A 20,571-nucleotide genomic window follows, 5' to 3' on the forward strand; every position below is an offset into this window, starting at 1 on the left:
AGATAGCACTTCGTGTCGATGGTTCCTGCAATCCTGACCTTTGGTCAAAAAAAAAATGCCAGCGTACACTCTCATGGTGCTCAAGATTGTTGATGAAGACATGCCCATTGGGCGAACACGAAGAGTACTCTCCCACCCATTCCTTCTTGTCGCTCAGGCGCTACCCACGCCACAGTCGCCACGTCGCCAGTGACAAAGCACTTCTAACGCCACACCTCTCAAAGCCACTCCACGTCACTTTCTCGCAGGTTACATTCCCTCCCAACCACAACCACGACCACATAATCCCCCTTCCCTCCTTCCTTTATCCCGACCATAATTTCTGACTGACCTCCGAATCACTTTGGTTAAATCTGTACGCTGAGCACGACAATGAAGTTCGCAACTCGCTCTCTGTTCGCACTCGCGTTCGCGACTGTGGGCGCGCTCGCGTCAAATGTGCTTGAGCTCACCCCGGATAACTTCGATGAGGTTATTGGACAGGGGAAGCCTGGTTTGGTCGAGTTGTACGTTTGATATTCCTCCATTATGCGTGATATGGTCCGTGTACTCTGTATAGGACCGGGTCATTCGTGGATATAAGTGTATGTTGGGCTGATGAGTTGTTCTCTCGTGCTCTGAATTATACAGCTTCGCTCCATGGTGGTACGTTGCTTCGTTAACTGTGAGATTCGTTGGCAGAAATGAATGTGTAAGCTTACTACGGCGGTGTGGATATTAGTGGACACTGCAAGGTACGCTTCTCGTTCTCTTGCCACTCGGTCTCAATGCCTAAACTCATCGGTCTGAATGAATACATTTAGAACCTCGCGCCTGTATATGAACAGCTCGCCGATGCATACGCACACGTAAAAAACAAGGTCGTTGTTGCTAAAGTTGACGCAGATGGCGCCGGAAAGCCTCTGGGCCAAAAGTATGGTGTTACGGGCTACCCAAGTACGTTACCAGCCCTTAACCCCCCGTGTTCTCCAGTTCCTCTATCGTTGACATGCGAAATTGTCGGACAAGACGGTCGTTACTGATTTCTAATATGATGTGTTACAGCACTAAAGTGGTTCAACGCGGATGGGACGTATGAACCTTATGAGGGTGCGAGGGACTTGGATGCGCTCGCGTCTTTGTGCGTATCTCTTTGGTTACGTTGGTTCGAGCTCATTGCTGACAAGATTTGTAGCATCACCCAGAAGTCGAATGTCAAGTCAAAGATTAAGCCTCCCCCTCCTTCCGCCGTTCAAATCTTGGACGTCAACTCGTTTGATGATGTTGTCCTTGTATGCCACGTCCCCACTCCTCTCATGCTCTAGACTAAGTATTGCACACTAGAACGGCGAGAACGACGCGCTTGTCACCTTCACCGTATGTCCTGCTACTCCAGTGCTTCTCAAATAGCGTAGCTGACCATGGAATGTGGCATAGGCTCCATGGTGCGGTCACTGTAAGACCTTGAAGCCTACATATGAGAAGGTTGCCCAAGATTTCCTCCGTGAATCCAACGTACGCGCCTCATCAACTCCTTCTTTGTACACTGAATCTTATCATCGTATTTCGTGCAGTGTGTTGTCGCCAACGTCGACGCAGACTCCGCTGTGAACGCTCCTCTCAAGGAGAAGTATGGCGTCAGCGGTTTCCCCACGATCAAGTTCTTCCCCAAGGGTGCTTCTGAGCCCATCGCGTACGAGGGTGCCAGAAGCGAGGAGGCATTTGTTGACTACCTGAACGAGAAGTGCGGTACTTTCCGTGCCGTCGGCGGTGCTCTCAACGAGAAGGTTCGTGGCCCAGCCCTTGCTCATTGAACTTCCTTCCTTCGACATTAACTGAGACTAATTATCCGTTCGCAGGCCGGCCGTGTTGCTCAGCTCGACGACCTCGCCTCCCAGTTTTTCGTGGCTGCGGCCGATGCACGCGCCGATATCTACAAGGAGGCCTCCCAGCTTGCTGCGGAGGTGGGCCCAGCAGCGAAGCATTACGTGCGCGTGATGGAGAAAGTCGTGAATGGTACTGAGGACTATGTCTCGAAAGAGTCGAAACGGTGCGTATTTCCTGGATCCATTCCACCTCGCGTGCCATACTATTTTTACCCTGGGGACACGCGCCCCAACTCATATATGATGGGCTGTCCCCGCCGTTGTTCCGGTACTATTATCGGAACGCATGCTAATCATGACTTCCTCAATTCAGTCTTGCGTCGATCCTTGACAAGAGGTCGCTCGCGGAAGCAAAGCTAGACGAGATCAAGATGAAGGCGAACGTCCTTGCTGCGTTCACGGCGAAGAAGGTCGCGGATGCTGAGGCGAAGGTGGAGGATACGATCGAGCGGGCTACTGAGGAGCTGTGAAGTTTCTGAGGATCGTTTGAGTCTGGCTTTCTGGTGGATCGGCTGTGTGTGATTGCTGGCTATGCCTTATTTCTGTTTTTGACATAAGATATAACCTGACCGACACTTCTGGACCCGTTCAACTCTTCGAGTAGATAATCTTTCTGCTACTGATGCTGTCATGACTGGGCGAATGACCTCAACGGGCTTGTCAGGTCCGGCGGGGCATGGCGAGCGTGGCGAGGAGCAGGCACGGGCCCCGGCTGCGGATCGGAGTGCGACCGAAGCGGCCGGAAGAGGCCGGGTCAGGAGAACGTGTTTGGCGCGGGTAAACAAAGCTGAGGTATTTATTGCAGCGGTCGTTCGACTCCCACACGCCTTCACCGCCGCTTTTTTCCCTTTCCCAAAGCCGTGTTCACATACCCACAGCGTTCATCGTTCCCCACGTCCGCCACAATGAAGTCCGTTATTTTCGCCACCGCACTCTTCGTCGCCGCCGCCTCTGCGCAGTTCACCGTCAACACCCCGTAAGTCGTCCGAATTGTGCACGCACGTCCCCAGGAATTTCCCTGACCTGCGTCGTCGTCTTAGCTCGAACGTCGTCGAGTGCCAGCCTCTTCAAATTGTCTGGACCGGTGGCTCTGGTGCGTCACTTTTATTCTTTCCCGGTTATCAGTGACTGTTGACTGATCCTGTCGTCGCCTTCACTATATAGGTGACACCTACCTTGTTCGTATCAACCGTTGCCCAGCTTTTCCTTGATTGCATGTGCTGACATACACCGTCCGTCTCGCGCATATTGTATTTGATAGAGGTGAGTTAGTTTATGATGGTTCATCAATGCAATCGTTGACGGCAACCCGTAGCGTTCTCCCTGGTGATGATCCCACCGGTACCGCTGTCGTTGACTTCGGCCAGCAGACCTCTCCTTACACCTGGACTGCCGTGAACGTTACTTCCGGTACGATTGTCTCCACTCCTAAACCATCGAGTCGAAATTCATCGTCCATTTTCAGGCACTTCTCTCGGTATCACCGTCCGTGACTCTACCGGTGCTCTTGCCCAGACCGCTGCGTTCACCGTCAACTCCGGCAGTACGTCTATGCCAAACCTCATACTTGTCCCTTCGTGTTAACGGTGGTTATCTTCAGGCGACTCCAGCTGCTTGACCTCGTCCGGTTCCTCGACCACCGCCTCCGCTGCCTCCAGCGCCTCTGGATCCAGCTCCAGTTCGTCGACAGCCTCTGCTTCTTCTACCTCCGCCGCCGCCACGTCCTCATCAGTTTCATCCGCCTCATCTTCCTCTTCAGCTTCAGCCGCCAGCGGATCGTCCTCCGCTTCCAAGAGCACCGGCTCCAGCAGCTCCGGCTCGTACGTGCTCTTGTCATACTTTCGACTCCTGTTTCAGTGCTGAGATAAGGTTGCTTTCGTTTAGGTCCACTGCCACCTCTGCGGCTTCGAGCTCTTCCAGCTCCTCCGCTGCCGCCCCGACTCTCGCCGCTCAATACGGTGCTGCCGGTGTCCTCGGTGCCCTCGCCGCTGCCGTCCTCCTCTAAATTCCTCTCTTTCGCATTTAGCGAAAAGTGCGGTGGACAGGATGCGGTTCAATGCGGTTATTGGTTCTCATTTTTAGGCTTTTGGTCGGGACAACGACTCATGGTGGTTAGGTTACGTTCATAAAGTCTGTGCGCGCGAGATTGATTGAACAGATGGACCCGAGTTCGCGATACCTCGTTCATTTTATACAGCTCGTCCTTCTCTGTCTCTTTCTCTCTTCCCCAAACAAACTATTCCTCGGTCTCTGTGTCCATACTCCTATCTGACAGTTTCCACGGCGCGGGCCAAGTCTACACTTTCTATCTCTGAATTTGGAAGTGTGCATTTGGTGACTTTATTGTTCATGGCCTACCGTGTCCGTTGTCCTTCATTTTGTACAGCATCGGCGTTGGATGAACACTTTCTCAGTCCGTCTGGCGTCCGTTTTTCATAGGTACCTTCGCACCCCCCTCCATTATCCGTTTGTGTTTGGCTTTTCTTACCTTACAGAGCCTTTCCTTGTTTGTACTTCCCTCATGGCCTCACGTCCCGGTTAATGCATGGTTATGCCCTTCCCCAATATTGGAGTCTGCAGTCGCTGGAATCCCGTATGGAGCGTGAGTGATATGGAATGGATGCCAGTCGTGATGGAGATCTGCCATGGCGCCAAGTGCAGAGTTGCAAATTCTTTCTGGTGGTTGCCTGGTGTGCTCTTGGCTACAAGTGGATCTCAGCGGCCCGGTTGATGATCATGAACATATCTGCAGATGCTTGTTTCTAGACGACGTCGACCGTCTTCACTTGCTTGAACGCTGTAACTATCTTAGAGCGTCCTGTCTAGCCAATGGACAGAACATTCGACGTCTACCTTGCTACAACTTGAACTTGTTTACGACTCGATAGGCTGTACGAACTGGGGGACCCTTTCCTGGGCCACTATCACCAGTCTTGCTTCAGTTTCGATCGAACTTCCCCCTCCTCCTGACAAGTTCATCGCCGTCTATATCTCGTGCTCTATCCAGTTCACCGTTAGTTACGTCGATAGCATTGGCCACCAAGCCCACGGCATCGCTTGGCGCCAGAGCCTGCTGCCATCCTCACGCCACGCCGTGGAAACCCAAGCAGCTGCTATATATCTATTCTTGGGCCTTCTCGAGGTTTCTGGCCGTTTCATGGATCATGACCTCCGTGCGATGCTCCGATGCGGCTCTTTCGTGGGCATAACCCACGGACCGCCCGGGTCTCGTCCAGGCTAAAAAGCCTGCCTTGCCTTGCCCTCACGCAAGCCGTGTGAGAACTTCCCCCAGCGTTCAGCGTTTCATTCCCCAACGTCCATCACAATGAAGTCTGCCCTCTTCGCCACCGCGCTCTTCGTCGTCGCCGCCTCTGCTCAGTTCCAGGTCAACACCCCGTGAGTCTCGTCGTGGTCCTGCTCTTGAGGAGTCAGCATTGTGTGCGGTTTTCTCACTGACCGATGGGGTCGTGTGTTGTGCAGCGCGAATGTCGTCGAATGCCAGCCCCTTCAGATTGTCTGGAACGGCGGTAGTGGTGCGTCACTCTCACTCATATCCTGCTGTAGCGCATGACTGATCCCGTCGTCGTCGTCGTCGTCGTTATGTAGGCAGCACCTTCCTCGTTCGTCCATTATCGATTTTATTTCTCCCTGATAGCACATGCTGACATACGTCACACACGTCATCCACATCCGTCCTCAGAGGTGAGTAAAGTCCATGATGCCCCGCTCGCCGACACCCTTACCAACGCACAATCCCTATAGCGTTCTCCCCGGAAGTGACCCCACCGGGACGGCCATCATCGACTTTGGCCAGCAGACCTCGCCCTTCACCTGGCCTGCCGTGAACGTCACTGCCGGTACGTATACGTTCTTCAGTCAGCCTCAGTTCCCACTCACGCCGTTCTGTGCCCGATGGACCATGGGGTTGCCCGACTCTGATCGTTCGTTCCCTCGTTCCCAGGCACTTCGCTCGGTCTCACCGTCCGTGATTCCACCGGTGCGCTCGCCCAGAGTGCGGCCTTCACCGTCAACGGCGGAAGTACGTCCGTCCGCTCAATCGCCCCTGACCTGCTCACATTACTAATCGCTTCACCCTATTCTGTTCTGCTCTGTTTGTGTTGTGGTTAACACACCTTCAGGTGACACGAGCTGCTTGACCGGCGGCGGCTCTTCTTCCTCCGCCTCGGCCGCCTCTAGCGCCTCTGGTTCCAGCTCCAGTTCGTCGGCAGCTTCTTCCCTCTCCGCTTCTTCCGCTTCCGCTTCCACCTCCTCTTCCGCCGCCGCCAGCTCGTCCTCATCAGCTTCCTCTGCATCTTCAGCCGCCACCGGTGCGTCTACCACCGCCTCCAGGACGACTGGCGCATCTAGCAGCTCTGGCTCGTACGTCTCTTCTCTCCCGTTCTTATCTTGTGGATGTGTGAGTGCTGAGAGATATGATGCGATGGTGTGATGGTGTGCAGGTCTACCGCGACGTCGGCCGCTTCGAGCTCCTCGAGCGGTAGCAGTTCTGCTGCAGGCCCGACTTTGGCGGCTCAGTACGGTGCCGCTGGGGTCTTTGGGGCTCTTGCTGCTGCTGTTCTGCTCTAAACCCAAATTCTGAGAGAGGGGGGTGACCTCTAAATTCTGAGAGGGGATGACCTCTATATTCTGAGAGGGGGATGACCTCTATATTCTGAGAGATGAGGTCGGAGAAAATGTGTCGCGTGGGGGCGTGATACGATACAGGCGGCGGTTTGTGGTTGTGGTTGTGGTTTTGTTGCTGTTTGTTTTGTGTGAGCTTGTGCTTGTGCTTGTGTTTCTGGTTCGGGACAACAGCCTGCGCGCGAGATCGGGTGGATGGATGGAGCTCGAGCGTTGAACCTCGGTCACTTTATTCATGGCTCGAGTTTCTTTCTCTGAAGTCATGCCGTGGGACATTCTGCTTTTTCTCTTTTCCTGCCGTCACCCTTACATACATACATATACCTTTTGATTTTGTGTACGCTTTTTCATTGGCTTTGTTTTTAACTTTTCGGAGACTTTATGTTCGTATCGTTTCGTTTCGTAATACGTGACCTACCTTCTCCGGTGTTCCTCTAAGTCTAGAGCGTCGGGATGGGATGGACTTCTTTTCGGCTTTTTGACTTCGTGTCCTGTTTCCTGTCCTGTGCTTTGAATGTCGGTTGCTGTTGAATCTTTTTGTTTGTTTGTTTGTAGTGTTCTGCCTTTCTGTCTGATTTTTGTCCCAGCCATATCAACATCATGACTCCGAGTCTTCCCCCGCTCTTCAAGACGGTGTGATGGGCTATATTCACGATGCGGTTCGATTGTGAGTCCTTGAGAGCTTGAGACGACGCATTGACAACGGGATGTTCGATCCCGGTGGCGTTGACGAGGTATGTTCTATCGGTCTGTTACATCCCAATCTAAGTATGGTATCTGCATCCACATCGGTGTATCGTATGGTCTCGGCCTCAGCCTCAGTAAGTAAGCATGGAGTCATCCCGAACGCGAATTCGAAACCCCAGACGAAGAGACGGAGGGAAAGAAGAGAAGAGAAAGTGAGAAGAAAAGGTGCTACAGTGTACAGTGATTTATGGATGATGATACACAGCGTACTGGACTTATCCCAGATCCAAGAATCGAGAACGAGAACGAGAGGATGAGGAGAGTGAGAGTGAGAGCATGAGAGCACAAAGAAAATCAAAGCATGACAGAATGAGAAAGATAGAGACTGAAGAGAGCAAGGACTGTCCAGCCGCTGACCAGCCTCAAGCCGTGATCAACTCGAGCTTGAACGCGTACGCGTAACAACAATTTAGAAAAGCGAGCGCTTCTAGCGCGATACAATAAGTAACTTGGTAATGCTGAATCGTGACCTGGTTCTAGCAGGAGTCAGAGAGAGGGTATCGGCAGTGGAGGCTGCAGTTGACGGACTCACAACAGGATACTAATGGCAGCAGGAAGCAGGAAGAGGAGAGAAACCGTATACTAATGACATGCACTCTTTACACCATATCACATCACATCACACCACATCATATGTCATGTCTCGCCCTCGGACTCGCCAGTCTGATCCTCTCTCCGAACTATACCAACGAGTCAGCACGGCGCACACTCCTGACCTTTCTGAAGGGGACGGGGAAAGGGGACCAAGCTAACCTTATAAAGCACAAACGGAATCGGAATAAAAAGGATGGCCAAACACCCGAGCAGCGTGCTAGCCCAGCCGACCCCGAGCTTATGATACATCTGCGTCGCGAAGAGGGGGAAGACGGCTCCGAAGGTGGAGCGCATGAAGTCGTTCCCTGCGAGCACGGAGGCGGCGTAAGAGGGGTAGGCGTCGCCCAGGTAGTTCAGCACCGCCATCTGCCAATCGTCGCATTGTCAAACTCAGATCTAGCAAGAGTGGACGAGGAAGGTGGAGGGGGGGGAGAATACGCACGAAGAGTAATAACGCGCCCATGATGAATATCGAACTGCCGATGATAGGCACTATCCACGGTATACTCTCCCTACTTGTCCATCCAAACAGGAACAACGAGATCGGGATCAAAAACGCCCCGACGAACGCAAACGGCAACCTCTCCTCCGGCTTCAACTCCCCCTTCTCATTGAACTTCGGCTCGATCACATAGTACGAATACGCGCAATACGGCGGAAGCACAATGATCGCGCCCACCAAAATGCCCGTGAAGCTCACGCCCTCGATCGGGAGCGAAAACTTGTAGATCTCGCCAAAGACGACGGCGAAAGACTCGAACCAGGCGTAGATGAGGCCGTAGATGAGACACGTGTAGATATTGAGGAAGAAGACGATCGGTTCTTGGAAGTTGAGTGCGAAGCCGCGCGCGGTCGAGAGTGCGATGTCGTGGATGAGGTGATTGTTCTGCTCGTTGAGGAATTCGGATTCGCACCGGAGGTTGGGCCGGCCGGTGAGTTTGCGGAGACGACGGGCGCGCCGGTGCAGGATGTTGGCGTGGCTTGTTTCGGGGAGGAAGAAGAAGAGGACGATGAGGCTGAAGCCGGAGAGCCAGCAGAGTTCCCATATTGTCCATGTCCAGCCCTTAGCCGTCGCGGCGAATCCTCCGACGACAGGTCCTGATTTAAACGATAATAGAAGCCCGGTCAGTATAAATAGAAGGCACAGACGCAACGGTGCAATGCTCACCGAGAACGGGTCCGCAAACGGCTACGGCGCCCCAGAGGACGATCGGGTATGCGCGTTTTCGAGCAGAGAACATGTACGATATCGACGCGCCGCCGTTGGCGAGGACCGGAGAGCCAAAGAAGCCGGACAGGAATCGGAAAGCGAGGAGCATGCCGAGGTTGACGGACAGTGCGGTAGGAACCTGGAGGATGACGAATATGACAAGGGTGGTGATGTAGATCGAGTTGAAGCCTATTTGAGGAACTTCGCTCATTGGACCCCACAGCATAGGACCGAGTCCGTAGCCTCTAAGCACGATGAGCAACATGTCAGATAATCCGGAAGGAAAGTAATAATGTGATACTCACAAGATAAAAAGCGTGAGCCCGAGTGTGGCTGCCGTTTGGCTGATTCCGAACACGATCATAACGTCTGGTATACCAGGAGAATAAATTGCACTGCCGATGTAGATCGAAATCGTCAACAGAGCGATTAGGCCCGTGACGCAACACCTCTTGCGTAAAGACCAGTTGAAAGGATTCTGCAATAAACCCATCAGCCTTGAAACTTAGACATTGCGAGGACTCGGATACGTACTGCTGGGTCATTTTCTGCCCAACCAATAAGGAGCGCATCCTTCTCATAATTTATCTCCTTCTTCTCGCTCTTCCTATTCTGTTCGTACGGATCGACCTGAGTTGCTAGTGTGTCCCTCGACTCATTTCCAGGTAGTGGAGGTCGAGGAGCGATCAACTCATCCAGCGGTACCTCGTCGACCTGTGCATGCGACGCTGAGTGGTGCGCCTGTGTAATGAAAGGCGGCGGGGCGACGTCGGCTGGGTCCGGGTTTATAGTTCCGTAGAGAGCTAAATTGCTGGATTTGACGGTGTCGATGTAGGAATACCAGACCTCTATATCCTTTTCCTCTGGGTATTGGAAGACGCGGTTGCTGGTGAGTAGACGGACGACTTGTCCGAAAGGAGCCTCGCGGACGGTATCCCAGACCATGACGGCGATCTGTGAATATCGGCAGCGGAGGTTAGTCTTAGCAAGTCTGGAAGGGGGAGGACGCGTACTGTCGAGGGATGACCGCGGACCTTAAGTATAGTGGTTCAGACGAGGACTGGACGGACGGAGATGAGGAATGCAATCGTGCGGTCGGGCGCCGCGCTGAGGAGCTGCAGTGATTGGTGCTATACACGCCGCGACGATACAGTGTTTGGCCCACATCTCGTCCGAACATGAGAGCGCTGTATTTAGACTGTCAAACGCACATCTCGTAGGTCGATTCCCTGTTCTGTGCAACGATCATCCCACGGGGCTGCCAGTACCCTATCGCGCTGCCCACCGGAGAAGAAAGGGCATAAACCATCATGGTTCTCCGACATCATGAAGAGCTTAGTGAGCAGGCGCCCGACAGCAAGAGTAGTCGCCAGTCGAGATTTGCGATGCAGGTCATTCATGCGGAGTCCTGCCACAAGCAGGATCGAACAAGAGAGGTCTGACCTCGAAACGGAACGGCGTAGTGTCCTTTGCGGCCTTCACATTCAGATAAAGGTAGCCTCCCGCGGACGTCGGGATCCACACGTACAAAGCGAGGTGTCAAGCGCGCCTCCTTCCCCCATTCCGTCGATAGAAGGGGACAAGGTTGGGCTGGATGATGAATGAAGTGGTGTCACAGCCCCTCGCTCTAACTCCTAACACCGATGGCCTGAAGCGCTCGAAGGGAGTAGAGCATGGTGATAGATTATACAGGTATTCAGTTCAAAAATAGCATACTGGCGGACGTAGAGGTATGTGGATGGGCGCGCCACGAAGCCTGAGGTTCGGGATCGAGATCATTGTGGTTCTATTGCATTCGAGAGTGACCACGCAGAAAGTGAAGGACAGGAATCAAGCGTGGCTCTAAGTAGGTGTTTGCATGTAGGAGTCGACGGGCGGGGGCGGTAGTAGAAACGATAACACCATGATTACAGTCGTGCGGTGGCAAGATGTTAAAATTGTCCAGCGAGGTTCAAATTTCCTAGAATTCAGCATAAAGTTATCCAGGCAGCGAAAGAAACCAGCCACGGATATCTTGGTCCAAGTGAGCGTCATCGGCGATAGGTAAGTAAACAATCTGATCTCCAGTCAAGCTCGGAGAAGAAAAGCAGAACAGAAAAGCGTCAAGAGAGGCCCGATCACAGATCCGTTGGTGTCGGTTGAGTCCACGGCGTTGGCGCGTCGGTCATTGCCGGGTCCCCACATATGTAACTTATCGGCATCCCCGCTCGTTTCGAGATCTGACTGTGTCTTTGACTTACATCTCAAATCGGAACTGGGCTCGAAGTCTGGATGGAGAAAAGCTAATCATCCTTGGTGATTATTCAATATAACATTGGTAAGATCTGATATAGCGTTCCATGTCCTCCGAAAGGTATGTCCTCCGATGCTCCTTCTATTGTTTTCTTTCCGCTGGTAGTGCTACTAGTACACATATCTACGTTCGGTGGCACGACGTTCCATGCGCATCCTAACCAGCTCCCGCGCCCTTTCCAGACGCTCTTCCAATGCCCGCTCCTTCTCTAAACACTCTTCCAGCGCCACGTCCGAGTCTGTGGTGGAATCTTTCCTGACGAGATCGCCATTCGCGTTCCAGTAATACTCGAATGTCTGCACTTCAAGCTCGGCGGAGTCTGCGACTTGTCCACCACTGTCGACAGATCCATCCATGCTGGAGTCGCTGTCGAACGCACTACCAGTGGTAATCAAACCACCGCCAGCAAGCCCAGACCCAGACTCAATCCCAGTGCCAGTAATCCCCAAAACCTCATCAATCCGCCGCTCACAATTATCCAACACCGACACCAGATCAGCCAGCCGATTCACAGACGCCGCGATCATCCCCTCTCTTACATATCCTGACCTCGACTTGTTGGATTTGGAAGAGGCCGTCGTGATGGAGGTGGGTCGACGAGGCCGAGCCAAACCTGAGGGAAGGATGACGGCTTCTATGGTGATGAATGAGGGAAGAGGATCGGCGACGGCTACGCAACGGGTGGGGAGCGAAAGACGACGAGATGGAGGGGGCGGGGAACGGCGGGGGGCAGGAAGGGAAGTTCGGCGAGTTGGGGGGAGGCCCTTGGGCGATGAGCATAGTACAAAACTGGGACAAGGTGATCTAGTGAGCGAGTTGTACGAGCCGGGCTGAGGTATGTCTTGAGAGAGACGAGTTTGTGTTTCCGGAGAAGTGGAGACAGTAGTCGTAAACACGTCTGGGGACAGGACGGTGTCCACGCGATTGAAGCCATATTTTCTGGGAGATGAGGTGGGTTTGGAGGTGGGAGTATATGGGTAGACGAATATCTTAGAAGCACCGGGGGTGTTGACTTGATACCCTGCGTCCGACTTCGTAGTCGCCTTGACCGGGGTAACTTGGCTGGCAGGAGAAACCGTGACTGTGTCCAGACAATATGATCAGGAATGAGCAAGTATTTCCCTCGACAAATGGACCGGACGTACCGTTAGAGATGGTACGAAGCGCAATCCTCGCATTTCGCGTCGACTTTGACTCCGATATATCCGATGCAGAGTTGCCAGCTTGTGCGACGTCTCGGACGACGCGGGGGGACGCCTTGGAGTTGATGGGATGGATGTTCTCCTTTGTGACTGAGCGAGCCAGAGCAGAATTTCTCCCGCGAGTAGCGGAGCGGAGAGAGCCTGAGCCTGAGGTGCGTTGTGTGTTGGCGAGGGGCGAGAGGTGGTTGGCAGGCATGGTTTGAGTCGTTGAGTGGCGTGTCGATGTTGATGTTGTTGCTGCTGTTGTTGTCTTGAGCGGAATAGAAAGAAGCGCAGAGTCCTAGATTATGAGCCACTGAGGTATAAGAGGCGATTGCGAGAGAGCCTGGTGGTGAAGAATAATGCCAGCGGCCGAGACATAGTAGGCAGACTGGTGGGCGAGTGACTGCCAGTGAGTGACCGCATGTCGCTCAGTCCTTCCCATAGCCAGCGCCATGCATCAGTCAGCACGCCAATGCATAAGTTCATTCTTGGTTCGGTAGGTAGAGCACATAACCGGGAGCGAGCTGATAGATGCTGCCATGGACCGGGATGAGATGAGACAGGTGAAAGTCGTTCAGAGTAGTGACGGAGGCAAACTTAAAATAGTCTATACGGATGACGCTGGTCGACAAGCTTATATCTACAGAACAAGCATAACATTTCTCTCCAGAAAGAGTGCTAGAAGAACCAGTACTGTTGCCTGAGGCCGCAGACTCGATGTAGAACGCGGGAGAGTCGATAAAGCAAACGCGCCGCCCATCGTGGCCCCTACCGGCAATCTCCGTCGGACTTTGCAAACATACCGAATCGAACCACTTCAATGTTCTGCCACGACCAGTATGACATCCCAATACTAGTGCTCCCCTCGCTCAGTAACCACAAAGGTTTGAGATTAGTAACGATCATACGATATAGGTGAGCACCTCCACCTTGATTACCGAGGAGGGTTTAATAACACGCATATCTATCTCCCTCAAGCCTGCCCACACTGGACGGGTGCCGATATTACAAGACACACATTTGATCTGTTACGACCTTTCTCCATTGAGAACTTGTTCATTCTACATACTATCAATGGGGAAAGCTACTAGCTTGAGGATTCAAGAGACTCAGTCTACTGTCGCAACGCCGTCCGAAAGGTCGATAGAGCCTTCAGCGGGCCAAATCGACATGTCTCCTAATAATGCTGCGAACAATAATGTCACTGAACACGAAGATACGTTCGCGGACCAGGCGGAACACACGCATCCTGACCCGGAGTTGGACGTGCAGTCGCATCTCGATTCAACAGGGGTGTGGCTTCTCGCAGCGCAACATCTGTCCAGGTAACCTCTTTCGGAGCATGCTGCTCTGCTCTACTGACTATCAGACATTCTCGTTGCAGTACTTGGGGAGATCGCACGGCTGAATTCGCCTTTCCGCTTTATCTGTAAGGCACAAGACACTAAACAACTGGAACTGTACTAACGGACACGACAGTATCGAATTGTTCGTGAATACTCTTTTGCCTGCGTCCATCTACGGGTTCGTCATTACCGGGGCTGGTATTTTCCTCTCAGGGTGTGTTCTGAAAATTCGTGATGGTGCAATTCTGGCTCTCTGACTGGCTGTATGTTCCTTTCAGGAGTGTAGGCTCGATGATCGATAAATTTACTCGACTGAAGGCCGTTCGCATCTCCATCTTAATGCAGAAACTCTCAGCTTCCATCTCCTACGCCCTCTTCATCATCCTATTCTCGAAATTCCCAAACATCAACATATCCGACGCACGATCCATGTGGCTCATCTTCGTCGCCATCACCGCAAATGGGTGTGTCCTCAAGCTCGCGACGGTCGGGATGAACGTCTGTATCGAGAGAGACTGGGTCATGACTATAGCGGCCTCTAACGACCGGTCTCTCCTGCGGCTGAACACTGTCATGCGTCGGATCGACTTGCTCTGCAAGCTCCTTGCGCCGCTTTTCGTCAGTTTGCTCACCTCGACCATCGGGTATCCGTTATCGGCCATCGTGTTGCTTGCTATCGGGATTCTCACAATGGTGTTCGAGTTCTTGTTCGTCAAAATCGTGTATAGGAAGTTTTCGGTACTAGGAAGCCCGAGACTATCTAGGCGCGTCCCCGAGACAAGCGAATTAGAGGACGTTGCGCCTAATCAGCCGGAGATCAAGTCATACGACTGGCGTCGCTGGCCAGGGATTTCACAAGCATGGCTCGGGCAACAACTCCAGGACTGGAAGGAATTTGTGCATCACCCAATATTCATCAGTACGTCTTTTCCGTCGTTGAGTAGTATCAGTATTGATGGCAGGCTCTCCTATCTTTTCAGGCTCATTGTCGATATCTCTTCTCTACCTAACTGTTCTGTCGTTTGACTCGACGTTTTTGGCTTATCTGAAGAGTCAGACAGACTACTCAGACCCGTTCATTGCAGGCATGCGAGGTCTTTGCGTTGTCACCGGTGAGTTCGCCTCGGTGTTCTATCGCTTCAAAAGTTAGGTAGCTTGTCTTACTCTTCGTTATTAGGGTTGATCGGAACCTTTGCTATGCCGTGGCTGGAAAAGTCTCTGGGGTACGTCATTGACTAAGGCGGGGTTTCTTGAATCTTGCTAAGGGCTTACCATGTTTTCACAGTCTGGTCCGTGCAGGATCATGGTCGCTATGGTATACAATTTTGTCGAATACTTCATGCGTACGCCAATTGACCAATCGCTTGTGTACTCCGCAGGTCGCAGGTCCTCTCGCTCATCCCAGCGGCCTTGAGCTTCTACATTGGAGCCCACGGCCAAGATAGAGCTGCCTGGAACTCAGCCATGCTTTTTGGTGGTGGGCTCCTTCAGCTCTACTCTCGTACAATTCGCTGAGGAGTTCTGCCTAAACGCATGTCAGGCCTCGCGCTCTCACGCATTGGACTGTGGTCATTTGACCTCGTGCAACTTACCCAACTACAAAAAGCTCTTGCAAACCATCCGCGACAAAACACGCTCACAGCGCTGCAGTTCTCGCTGCAGAACATATTCGACTTGGCGCATTACGGACTGACGTTAGGATGGAATAAACCGGACCAATTCAAGTTTGCTGCCGCGGTACGTGCCACATCTCACATCTCACATCGCTTTCTTTGTTGGTGGGTTGTATGATTATTCATGAGCACGTTTTTTTACTACAATAGGTGTCAATGGCCTCCGTGTTTATGGCCGCAGTGGTGTATGTTTGGGGTTACGCTCGGCCACTGAGAGGACATGTTTTCCATACTGGCAAATTGGTTTCCAGGTTGAGTGTTCTTGTTCGTAGAATGCGGTGATAAGCCGTGGATTTTGAACGTCGGTTCCGAAAATATTCGGAACCTGGAACGCACTAGAAAATCAAGACCTCTGTCTATCTCTGTCTCTGAAGAGCGTGGTGTGTGTGAACTGGAGCATATTCATCAAATGTGGCCCATGCCACAGAGCCAACGAACACGAGCACGTGATTTTGTCGCGTCGACAACGCGAAACTAGCCAAATAAGGCACAGTTCACTTCTTCAACGCCCACCGCCCCTCAAGGCTTGCTCCTCAAGACCGTTATGCCACCTATACCCTCTTCGTCTTCCTCATCACGGTCTCAAATGCCCGACCATCTTACAGCAGGAACCGTTCGCCGGCGAGCTGCAATTCAGAATCAAGTCGACGACGACGTCGAAGATCCCCTTGCAGTGTACGACCAATATGTTCAATGGACCCTCTCCAACTACCCACCAGAGTTTATCGGGCTCAGTGGATTGCTCGAGACTCTGGAGGAGGCTACAAGGAAGTTTAAGGGAGATGAAGCTATCAAGGCCGATCGACGTTACCTGAAGATGTGGTTCCTCTACGGGTCTCTCGTCGACCGGCCCAGTGTCGTATTCAAACATTTGCTTACTCGAGGGATTGGCCTTGGATCTGCTCAGCTTTACCTGGATTATTCTCTGATACTAGAAAGGGCTGGAAGGTGCGTAACCCTTGCACACGCTTATGACAGCATGTAGCTGAGATGCTCCAGACGAGACGCAGCGGACGAGGTCTACCGTGCTGGTATTCAGCGCAAGGCACGGCCTGTCAGCAGCATCAAGCAGCAATACGAAGAGTTCAAGAAAAGGAGTACATCCAAGCCTCCCACTAAACCTCCTGCCGCGACGCTTCGTCTTCCCAAGTCTCGATGTACACCCGAAGCTGCTATTCTTCGTCAAGATCCCTTGAAATACCATGGCGCTGCCGATGGGCACCACACCAGCACTACCGCTGCCTCGAACACGAATGCCTCTGCTTCATCATCGTCAAAACCGATACAGACCGTCCATATGATCAGCTTACAATCCGACAAAACCCTGAAGCCGGGTGACTTGAAAGGCGTCGTTGGCACATATTCTCACAACCGATACGCTGCCATGCTCAATCCTGTTGCTGGAAAGAAGGCGGAGAAGTACTGCTTCAACATGAAGCTCTTATTCACTCAGGAACACGGCGAATACTGCATTCAAGAAGCTCGTGCTCGTTCTATGGGTCTCCTCGGGAAGAAGTGGGGACCGCCGCCACCCTCAGAACTCACCCGACGTACCGAGAGTGAACAACGACCGGGACAACAAGGCACTGGGAATATCGCCAAAATCAACTTCAACGATGACGGAGCGAAGACGAGCAAGGGTTACACCTCGACAGGGAGGAAGAGTCTGTTGGGCGGTCCAGAGCCGACCGTTACCATCAATACGAAGGAAGCGTTGGCGGACGTGTATGGGATGTATAACTCACCCACAAGGACGATGAAAGGGCCAGGTAGCAAGCATGCGCCTGTCAAGAAGGTCGAACCTATAACCCCTATGGCTTCCCTCGCCTCTCCTCCTCCAAGACCACAAGTCTCTGATGAAAATGCAATAGCTCGCGCGAAGCCGCTACCTGGTAAGCTCCTTCTTTCTTCATGTTGTCGTATGATTCCCAACTGATAGGCATCCACCATCTTATCTCTCTGCGCTGCAGCATTCAAACCGTTTGTTGATGAAAACGCGGACCGGAGAGAGACATCGCCAAGTCTGGCCCCAGCTAAGGTAATTCAACAAATATTACACTCCTGGCAAGTAATGAACTTACATCTGTGCTTTATTTCGCCTCTACAGTTCAAGCCCTTCGTCGACGCCGAGCCCACACCGAAGAAAACGACCTTGAACCCCAATCCCAGTCGAAAGGCTCTCGCGGCTAAGGATACCACTCCTGCCTCGGCTCTCAGATCGAAATCTCCCCCTACCGATGCAGACGAGAACGCATCTGCTAGCAATTCGTCACTCCCCAAGGTCTTTAGCCCGGTGTCGTCGGCAGCTGTCTTCCAGAGCATCCCAACGAAGTCGCTTCTCGGTGCGGTGTTCGTTGACTCACCAAAGCAGAACGACCGCGACCCACCAACGTCGTCTACCAGGGGTCAGAAGGGCGTGAATGCCGATAGGCTAGAGGATGCAAAGGGTGCACCGTTCAAGCCGTTTGTGGACTCGAAGGCTCCATCGACGGTTTTCAGTGTCCCCGAGCATTCACGGGCACAACCATCCCAGAATGACAATGCTGCTTCTGCACGATCTGCATTCATGCCCTTCGTCGATCCCGAGAACGCCCGTCCTTCAGGGTCCGCGCCCGCTCGCACTCCTCTCGCCACCCGCCAGCCTCTTCGCGCGTTCGCCCCTGTGCAACACCATCATATTGAAGAGGAGCACGACGAGGACGATTACGACGATTCTTACGAGGATTATGAAGACGAACGGTATCATGATCAGGATGCAGAGATGGGAGATCCACGATACGAGGATCAGGACGTCGAGATGCCTCATACGCCACAGGAGGAGTACCGCGAATTCGATGACTACGATGGCTACAATCGTGAAGCGAACATGGGCGGACGGTATGGGCAGGTCGACCTTCTGACACCAATAACGGAAAGGACGTTCGAGTTTACGACGACCATGAGCCGAGCATCTTTCAATGACCTAGCCGGGTCTATCGGGCCCGGTGGGGAGAAGGATAAGGCCTTATTGGAACAGGAGGCGGTGGAGGCAGCAGAAAGACTTGCGGCGGAGCTGAAGGAGCAGAGTCTGACCACCGCGAGCCCAGGCGATTATTCTGCATCGCCACGAGGTGCAGCTGTTGAGGACAGTGGGAGCGGGAGTGATCCGGATGGGATGGTGGTAGTTGATGCAGAGGATGCGGGATTCTCGTCGTCTTCATCTCCAAAACTCGTTACTTCTCGTGGTAGAAAGGAGAGCGCGGGCATGGTGGCCGTTACAGAGTTCCTCGAGGAGAAGACTGGCCACTTGAGTCTTCAAGACTCTATTGCCCTCGCTGCCTCGTTCCGACCGCCAAACCCTTGTAATCCCTTCGACCCACCCATCGTGTCGACGCTATTGTCGCTCATGCCGGACGACCCCGCGTATTTCGACCTAAGATCGCAGGAGGCCAATTCACTGGAGGGTTTGCAGAAGTTTGCGAAGAAGCAGGGGCGGAAGAGCGGAGACGCACCTCATTTCTTCCCTGTTCATATTGGCACCAATCGTTTCAAAGTCTACTACAAACTCGGCGAGGGAGGTTTTGGCGCTGTGTTCGCTGCCAAGGACGTGACCTCCAAGAGTGACGTTTCCGACGATGAGGATGAGGACGATGAGGATGATGAGGACGACGAAGACGAAGATGGTGCCACACATCGTGTGGCGCTTAAGGTTGTGAAGCCTCGCAATCTTTGGGAATTCCACATTCTCCGAAAGATTCACAAGAATCTTCCAGCACATCTTCGCTCGTCTATCATCCGCCCGCATGCCCTCCACGCCTTCCGGGACGAGAGTTACCTCATTTTGGACCTCTGTACCCAAGGCTCTCTCCTCGACGTGGTCAACCGCGCCGGTCAGGCAGGTATCTCACAACAAGGAGCCTGCCTCGACGAACTCCTAGTGATGTTCTTCACCATCGAGCTCATGCGTTTACTCGAAGGTCTCCACGATGCAGGCTTCATTCACGGCGACCTCAAGATCGATAATTGCATGCTTCGACTCGAGGACGTACCTGGCGGCGCGTCGGCATGGTCTGCTACTTACTCGCCAATAGGTGAAGGAGGGTGGGCCAGCAAGGGAATCAAGCTGATCGACTTCGGACGGACGATCGACACACACCCATTCCCTAATGGTCAAACATTCATCGCAGAATGGCCCACCGACGCTCGAGACTGTTTTGAGATGAGGGAGGATCAGCCATGGACGTACCAGGCAGACTACTTCGGCCTCGCGGGCATTATCTACTGCATGCTCTACGGCAAGTACATCGAGGCCTCTTCCGTTGCGCTCGTCTCAGGAGCAGACGAGCCGCCACGCCACAAAATCGCGACGCCTTTCAAGAGGTATTGGCAGTCGGACTTGTGGATGAAGCTGTTCGACGTTCTGTTGAACCCTTGTCTTGTGAAGGAGGGGAAGTTACCGGTCTCGGGAGAGCTGAGGGATCTCAGGGCGGAGATGGAAGGGTGGTTGCAGGCGAATTGCGGTCGGAGCAGTGGAACGTTGAAAGGGCTGCTGAAGAAGGTCGAACTTTCTGTTATGAGAGCTGATTGATCGCTGGGGATTTGAGCACGCCGGTTCGGAATGTACTCGGTTGAATTTTGCACGACTGTTGTATGCCCTTTGTTATATATCATCTATGACTATGCCTTGTACTCTCTCCAAGCTTCTCCCGATAGACACCAGGATAGATCGCACGAACTCCAGCCCTCCAACTTGCCGCCCTCACTCCTTCGAATAACATCGCTGACCCCGGGTCAGACAGTGGTGTCAGGTTCTGAGTATCAGACCGGTCATAGTTGCGGAGAGCGATCCACGACGATGGACAGGAAATTCAATCCTTTAGATCTACCACGGGGAGAATCTTGTGAATGGCCTTTCTTCTTTCGGTCGCCACTTCCCTTTTTCATACTCCATGGATCGATGTATACTACTCAGTGAATACATATCTCAGAGGCAAAATTTCCTACAGCCTGTCTCCATCTTGATTGCTCGGCTCTATTAT

At 52.9% G+C, this 20,571-nt stretch overlaps 6 protein-coding genes across 6 annotated transcripts; 5 read left to right on the top strand and 1 right to left on the bottom strand.

Moving 5' to 3' along the window:
* The first annotated feature begins 266 nt into the window (after nt 1–266).
* On the top strand, nt 267–2,439 carry STEHIDRAFT_91324 (disulfide isomerase). Its single transcript, XM_007299973.1, has 11 exons — nt 267–506; nt 631–645; nt 722–734; nt 804–936; nt 1,045–1,120; nt 1,175–1,271; nt 1,324–1,356; nt 1,417–1,494; nt 1,554–1,766; nt 1,839–2,029; nt 2,179–2,439. The coding sequence occupies exons 1-11, from the start codon at nt 373–375 to the stop codon at nt 2,333–2,335; spliced, it is 1,140 nt and encodes a 379-aa protein (XP_007300035.1). The 5' UTR covers nt 267–372; the 3' UTR covers nt 2,336–2,439.
* Nucleotides 2,440–2,770: 331 nt separating this feature from the next.
* Nucleotides 2,771–4,427, top strand: STEHIDRAFT_165624 (uncharacterized protein; the record flags this gene model as incomplete). Its single annotated transcript, XM_007299974.1, has 7 exons — nt 2,771–2,841; nt 2,906–2,958; nt 3,030–3,043; nt 3,179–3,275; nt 3,331–3,408; nt 3,466–3,685; nt 3,750–4,427. The coding sequence occupies 7 exons, from the start codon at nt 2,771–2,773 to the stop codon at nt 3,868–3,870; spliced, it is 654 nt and encodes a 217-aa protein (XP_007300036.1). The 3' UTR covers nt 3,871–4,427.
* A 365-nt stretch (nt 4,428–4,792) lies between these two features.
* Nucleotides 4,793–7,129, top strand: STEHIDRAFT_165625 (uncharacterized protein). Its single transcript, XM_007299975.1, has 8 exons — nt 4,793–5,261; nt 5,346–5,398; nt 5,472–5,485; nt 5,521–5,567; nt 5,628–5,722; nt 5,827–5,904; nt 6,005–6,245; nt 6,326–7,129. The coding sequence occupies exons 1-8, from the start codon at nt 5,191–5,193 to the stop codon at nt 6,450–6,452; spliced, it is 726 nt and encodes a 241-aa protein (XP_007300037.1). The 5' UTR covers nt 4,793–5,190; the 3' UTR covers nt 6,453–7,129.
* Nucleotides 7,130–7,799: 670 nt separating this feature from the next.
* Nucleotides 7,800–10,002, bottom strand: STEHIDRAFT_91329 (MFS general substrate transporter; the record flags this gene model as incomplete). Its single annotated transcript, XM_007299976.1, has 6 exons — nt 7,800–7,933; nt 8,007–8,213; nt 8,290–8,945; nt 9,016–9,302; nt 9,363–9,535; nt 9,592–10,002. The coding sequence occupies 6 exons, from the start codon at nt 10,000–10,002 to the stop codon at nt 7,883–7,885; spliced, it is 1,785 nt and encodes a 594-aa protein (XP_007300038.1). The 3' UTR covers nt 7,800–7,882.
* Nucleotides 10,003–13,418: 3,416 nt separating this feature from the next.
* On the top strand, nt 13,419–15,835 carry STEHIDRAFT_91330 (uncharacterized protein; the record flags this gene model as incomplete). The annotated part of the gene is made up of 11 exons (XM_007299977.1): nt 13,419–13,449; nt 13,513–13,859; nt 13,919–13,963; nt 14,014–14,094; nt 14,159–14,799; nt 14,861–14,992; nt 15,058–15,103; nt 15,166–15,195; nt 15,260–15,357; nt 15,421–15,617; nt 15,704–15,835. The coding sequence occupies exons 2-11, from the start codon at nt 13,609–13,611 to the stop codon at nt 15,833–15,835; spliced, it is 1,653 nt and encodes a 550-aa protein (XP_007300039.1). The 5' UTR covers nt 13,419–13,449; nt 13,513–13,608.
* A 242-nt stretch (nt 15,836–16,077) lies between these two features.
* Nucleotides 16,078–20,120, top strand: STEHIDRAFT_91337 (uncharacterized protein; the record flags this gene model as incomplete). The annotated part of the gene is made up of 4 exons (XM_007299978.1): nt 16,078–16,501; nt 16,553–17,445; nt 17,524–17,591; nt 17,661–20,120. Exons 1-4 carry the CDS (start codon nt 16,098–16,100, stop codon nt 20,118–20,120), a joined length of 3,825 nt encoding a protein of 1,274 aa, XP_007300040.1. The 5' UTR covers nt 16,078–16,097.
* Nucleotides 20,121–20,571: the final 451 nt, after the last annotated feature.

The sequence above is a fragment of the Stereum hirsutum genome (assembly GCF_000264905.1).
Source record: "Stereum hirsutum FP-91666 SS1 unplaced genomic scaffold STEHIscaffold_2, whole genome shotgun sequence".
Lineage (NCBI taxonomy): Eukaryota > Fungi > Basidiomycota > Agaricomycetes > Russulales > Stereaceae > Stereum > Stereum hirsutum.